At 35.9% G+C, this 5,939-nt stretch overlaps 1 protein-coding gene across 1 annotated transcript in view; it reads right to left on the reverse strand.

Annotated features, from left to right (window-relative positions):
- Nucleotides 1-4,986: 4,986 nt before the first annotated feature.
- pde6hb (phosphodiesterase 6H, cGMP-specific, cone, gamma, paralog b) overlaps nucleotides 4,987-5,939 on the reverse strand; it is a 1,553-nt gene continuing 600 nt past the window's right edge. The window contains exons 2-4 of the mRNA XM_057328060.1: nucleotides 5,651-5,808; nucleotides 5,532-5,572; nucleotides 4,987-5,447 (exon numbers count right to left, since the gene is read on the reverse strand). Of these exons, the coding sequence (XP_057184043.1) occupies nucleotides 5,371-5,447; nucleotides 5,532-5,572; nucleotides 5,651-5,796 (264 nt within the window). The 5' untranslated portion in view covers nucleotides 5,797-5,808 and the 3' untranslated portion in view covers nucleotides 4,987-5,370. The remainder of the gene's footprint in view (nucleotides 5,448-5,531; nucleotides 5,573-5,650; nucleotides 5,809-5,939) is intronic.

A 5,939-nucleotide genomic window follows, 5' to 3' on the forward strand; every position in this document is an offset into this window, starting at 1 on the left:
TCAGTTGAGTAATAATGATGTTTAATTTGCACCTTTTTTTAACCTGTATTAGTGATGTATTTGTTTTTTTTGTTTTGTTTTTCATTTCATATTTACACATGGGGGAGATCCGTATTGCATCTTTAAATGTGAATGGTGCTAGAAACTGTGTAAAGAGAATGGAGATATATGAAATGATGAAACAAAAACAGTTAGATGTTCTTTTCTTACAAGAAACGCATAGTGATGAGAAAATTGTTACAGACTGGGCAAAAGAATGGAATGGTCAAAGTTTTTTAAGTCACAAGACCTCTTGTAGTGGAGGAGTAGCCATTTTATTTGCTAAGAGTTTTACACCTTGTTCTGTTAAAGTGGAGGAAATTGTAAAAGGAAGGCTTTTAAAAATTAAGGCTCTTTTTGAGAAACATGTTTTTGTTTTTATTTGTTTGTATGCTCCAAATTTGCCAATTGAAAGAATTGATTTCTTTGATATTTTGTGTACAACTTTACGAAAGTGCAATAGTGATGAATATTTATTTCTTGGAGGGGATTTTAATTGTGTTGAGAAGAATGTAGATCGCAATCATGTAGAGCCACATATGCCCTCTCGTAATTTGCTCATTCAAACAATTGAAGCAAATGAATTATGTGATGTGTGGAGACTCTTAAATGGGAATATGAGACAATATACATGGTCCCATGCTCATGATAATTTATTATCTTTAGCCAGATTAGATAGAATTTATAGTTTCAAGCATCATTGCAGTTTTGTCAAGAGTTGTGTAATAAATCCAGTTGGTTTTTCAGACCATAGTTTAGTCATATGTAAAGTTTTTTTGAACTCTATATCACCAAGAAGTGCATATTGGCATTTCAATACTGTTTTATTAAGTGATGGTCATTTTAAGGATGTTTTTAAACATTTTTGGGAAAGTTTTAAAAATGAAAAAGTTCTTTTTAGTTCCTTACAGAAATGGTGGGATTTTGGCAAAATTCAAATTAAGATTTTTTGTCAACAGTACACCCAAAATATCACAAAAGAGACATTTAAGTCCATAAATATTTTAGAAACTGAAATTTTAAAACTTCAAGAAATGGCTCAATCAAGTGGAAATCAAACCTATATTGATTCCTTGTACTTTAAGAAAACTGCTTTGTCTGACTTATAAGAAATGAAGGCACAAGGTGCGCTGGTTAGGTCTCGTTTTAAGAGTTTACAACAGATGGATGTACCATCTAAATTTTTCTTCAGTTTAGAGAAAAAGAATGGCCAAAAAAGATTTATTCATTCTTTAATCTCTGAAACGGGATCTTTGTTATCTGACTCAAAAGAAATAAGAGAACGAGCAGTTCGCTTTTATGAAAATCTCTATGAGTCTGAATACAACGAACATGAAACTAACGAACATTTCTTTTTTGAAAATTTACCTAAGGTCTCAGAAAAAGCAAATGTCAAGCTCAAAAAGGCTATAAGCCTGGATGAACTGTACAAAGCTCTTCAAGGAATGAAAAATGGTAAAGTTCCTGGGTTGGACGGAATCCCAGTTGAATTCTATAAGACTTTTTGGCCCATTATAGGAGAGGATCTATTAGCGGTTCTAAAGAACAGCTTGGCTGAAGGTCTTTTACCATTGAGCTGTAGAAGAGCGGTCCTTACACTTTTGCCTAAGAAGGGCAATTTGAGTGACATTAAGAATTGGAGACCTGTGTCTTTATTATGTTGTGATTACAAAATGCTTTCTAAGGTATTGGCTACTCGTTTGGGGAAGGTTTTAGATGAGATCATCCACCCTGACCAGTCCAACTGCATGCCTGGTAGGTCAATTTTTGACAACATTTATTTAATTAGAGATTTATTTGATGTATCTAGTATGTTTGGTATTGATATGGGTTTGATTTCTTTAGATCAAGAAAAGGCTTTTGATCGTGTAGAGCATAATTATTTGTGGAAGACGTTTAAAGCCTTTAATGTTAGTTCTGAGTTTTTATCATATATTAAAGTTTTATACTGTGATATTGAAAGTGTACTGAAGTTTAATGGTGGCTTATGTGCTCCTTTTAAAGTTTGTCGTGGTGTTAGACAAGGGTGTTCTTTGTCAGGGATATTGTACACACTTGCAATAGAACCACTTTTGAATACTTTGAGGAGAGTTTTGGAAGGGGTGTCTTTACAAAATTGTACAACTTCTCTCTGTTTGTCTGCTTATGCTGATGACATTATTTTAATAGTTAATCAGCAGAACGATGTAGATGTATTATCAAAGTTGTTAAATGATTTTAATACAATTTCTTCAGCCAGAATTAATTGGAACAAGAGTGAAGCAGTTATGTTAGGTGAATGGAAAAATAAAGTAATAACTCTTCCTGATGGGCTATCGTGGACAAGAGAAGGTTTAAAATATTTGGGAGTATATTTAGGAAATGACTCATTTGTTCAGAAAAATTGGGAAGGTACAATTGAAAAGATAAAGAGTCGACTAGAAAAATGGAAATGGCTTGTACCATCTTTATCATATAGAGGGCGGACTTTAATTATTAATAATTTGGTGGCTTCCTCTTTGTGGCACCGTGTGGCTTGTGTTGATCCATCATTCCATTTACTTGGAAAAATTCAGTCAGTGTTGTTGTACTTTTTTTGGGACAGATTACACTGGGTACCACACAGTGTTTTGTATTTACCAAAAGAAGAAGGAGGCCAAGGACTAATGCATCTACAAAGTAGAATTGCAGCTTTTCGACTACAATTCATACAACATTTCCTCACCTGTTCAGAAAATCTGACTTGGAAATCAGTAGCATGTGGTATTTTTAAATCTGTTGATAAACTCTGTTTGGATAAGCAACTGTTTTTATTGGATCCTAAGTGTCAACACATCAGGACTTCCGATTTTTTAAAGAAATCTTTTTAAAGTGTGGGATCTTTTCAAAGTGAGGAGAACGGAAACAACAGATTCACTTTTTTGGCTTCTAGAACAGCCTCTAGTTTATGGTGCTCGTATGGACATTTTATATACATGTGGGACTTTAAATGATGTTTTTGGTAGATCTAAGGTCTCAACATTAAGAACTTTAATAAATTTAACTGGACCAAGTTTTAAAGATGTGGAAAATGTGTCTGTTTTCTTGGGCTTAAAATCAATACGAATCGTTACAAAAGTTCTCCAGAAGTTGCAGTCTATTTTTACTGAAAATGAAAAGAGCATGCTTGAAGACTTTTTTACTGAAAAACTTTTGTCTAATGATAAGGATCAATTTCCAATTTTGTTCTTATCTCCAAATGTAGAAGGTTTTTCTGGGGTTTTTTTGGAAACTGATCATGTGTCTAATATGAATTTGTATGATGTTAAGGGGGAAAAGCTATATAAAGCTTGTGTAAAAGCATTTAACAAAAAAGGTTTGCATGGAAGAATTGATACACCTTGGCGCTCTTTTTTTGACATTCAAGAGAATGTAAAACCAGAGTGGAGGGCACTCTATAAGCCACCATTAACAAAAAGATGTGGGGATTTGCGGTGGAAAATTATACATGGCATTATTGCTGTTTATTCTTTTGTTTCTCATTTGAATCCAAATGTTAGTCAACAATGTCCTTTTTGTTTCCAAAGAGAAACACTTTTTCATGCTTTTATGCAGTGTTCAAGACTTCAGCCTTTATTTGATATTTTAAAAAATGTTTTCATTTGTTTTGATGAGAAATTTACTGAACAAGTTTTTATTTTTGGTTTTAGATATACAAGAAGTCATCAGTTTAAATGTCAATTGCTTAATTTTATTATAGGAAAAGCGAAAATGGCTATATATATGAGTAGAAAAGAAAAATTGGATCAGAAGGGTGATCATAATGTTGTAATGTTTTTTTTAGCAATGATTAAATCAAAAATTCTAATTGATTTTCTGTTCTATAAGGCTACAGATTGTTTATTAGTCTTTGAAGAGGAGTGTTGTGCTCTGTTGTTGAAAATGAAATATTTTTTTCCTATTCATTTTTATAATTGCAATGTAAAAACCTTGTTTTAGATTGCTTTGGTAATGGTTTTATGTTTTTAATTGTATTGTAATAAAAGGGTTTTGAAAAATCAAAATCTCTCTATGTCTGTCTCGCTGTCTTTCTCTCTGTCTCTCGCTCTGTCTGTCTCACTGTCTTTCTCTCTGTCTCTCTGTCTCTCCCTCTCTCTCTGTCTGTCTGTCTCACGGTCCTTCTCTCTGTCTCTCTGTCTCTCCCTCTGTCTCTCTCTGTCTGTCTCACTGTCTTTCTCTCTGTCTCTCCCTCTGTCTGTCTCACTGTCTTTCTCTCTCTCTCTCTCTCTCTCTCTCTCTCTCTGTCTGTCTCTCTGTCTCTCTCTCTCTCTCTCTGTCTCTCCTCTCTCTCTCTCTCTCTCTCTCCCTCTCTCTCTCTCTCTCTCTCTCTCTCTCTCTCTCTCTCTCTCTCTCTCTCTCTCTCTCTCTCTCTCTCTCTCTCTCTCTCTCTCTCTCTCTCTCTCTNTCTCTCTCTCTCTCTCTCTCTCTCTCTCTCTCTCTCTCTCTCTCTCTCTCTCTCTCTCTCTCTCTCTCTCCCTCTCTCTCTCTCTCCCTCCCTCTCTCTCTCTCTCCCTCCCTCTCCCTCTCTCTCGCTCTCTCTGTCTGTTGACTTAGAGAAGCCACATTTAAAGTGATGTTCACATAATATATTCCACATAAATCAACATCGAGGTTCATCGAGTTTATCCTCGATAATAAATACGATAATAAATCAAAATTTCATAAATTTCATCGTGAATCTGAACTTGTTTTCTTTGCAGTATTTGAGGTATATTTTCAGTTATTTTCACCTGTTTCTCTAGTTTTCATTTTATGCAAATTGAAACAATATTATTATTTGAAATCAGGGAGAAATATTGAAACAGAAATGATTTTAAAATCAATTTTAAATTCAGAAAAGCTTGCGCTTTTAATTCAGAGACTCGAGTCGAGACTTTTTTACAACCCTAACCCTTTTACCATCAGTCCTTTACAATGAAATCCACAGAATTACTGAAAATATAAACTTTAATCATCTTTCTACAAATGACACATTTAGGAATAAATGTGTTTCCTGGACGGCTCTACCAGTGAGAGGAAGTGATGTCATCATCAATGCTGCACAATCCGTCACTGTTGATGACAGAGTCACGACTAGGGGCGTGTCTTAGTCTTGATGTTTTAATTCATTGATTGATTGATGGGATGTGTGGGGAGGGTGGGTCGGAAATAAGTTGTCGTCTTATTGCAACATACAAAATAGAAAATATTATATAATAATAATAATAACATAGCAATATTAATATAGACATGTGTATCAATCCAACACCATCACACATCATAATCACACGACAACATCATAGAAGGGCGGAGACATGGGGAAAGGGGCGGGCTTTAGATAATGCCGTATTTGGCCAAGTCGCTGAGCTCCATGTCTCCAAATGCCTCCCATGGGCACACGACAGTGATATCTGTAACAGGACGAGAAAACAGATATTAAAAGAGAGCGAGCAGTGTGGCTGTAATGTGTGTGTTTTATTCCATCAGACGCTCACCTGTGCCGAGACCTTCCATACCGGGAATATCGTCACCAAACCTGAAGGAAAGAGAAACCCAGTGATTGAGCGCCACGTTCATCATGTCATTGTGTGACTCTTTGTGCATGTGTTTGTACCCTTTCTGTCCAGGTTTGGGTGCTTTGCTCTTAAATGTGCGTGTCTGTCTTTGCTTGAATTTGGGAGGTCCTTTCTTGGGTGTGGTTGGCCCTGTTGCAGTGGTGGGTGTGGCCAGAGCGCTTCCTGCAGGCGGGGCAGAGTTCATGTCTGCTCTCTCCTGAGACAACACAGCAGGTGAGACACTTTCAGTAATCTGGGATTATGGGATCTGGGATCTTATTTCATGACATTATTCCTGAGCTCTCTCTGTGTGTGTGTGTGTGTGTGTGTGTGTGTGTGTGTGTGTGA

The sequence above is a fragment of the Triplophysa rosa genome, unplaced genomic scaffold (assembly GCF_024868665.1).
Source record: "Triplophysa rosa unplaced genomic scaffold, Trosa_1v2 scaffold359_ERROPOS111650+, whole genome shotgun sequence".
NCBI lineage: Eukaryota > Metazoa > Chordata > Actinopteri > Cypriniformes > Nemacheilidae > Triplophysa > Triplophysa rosa.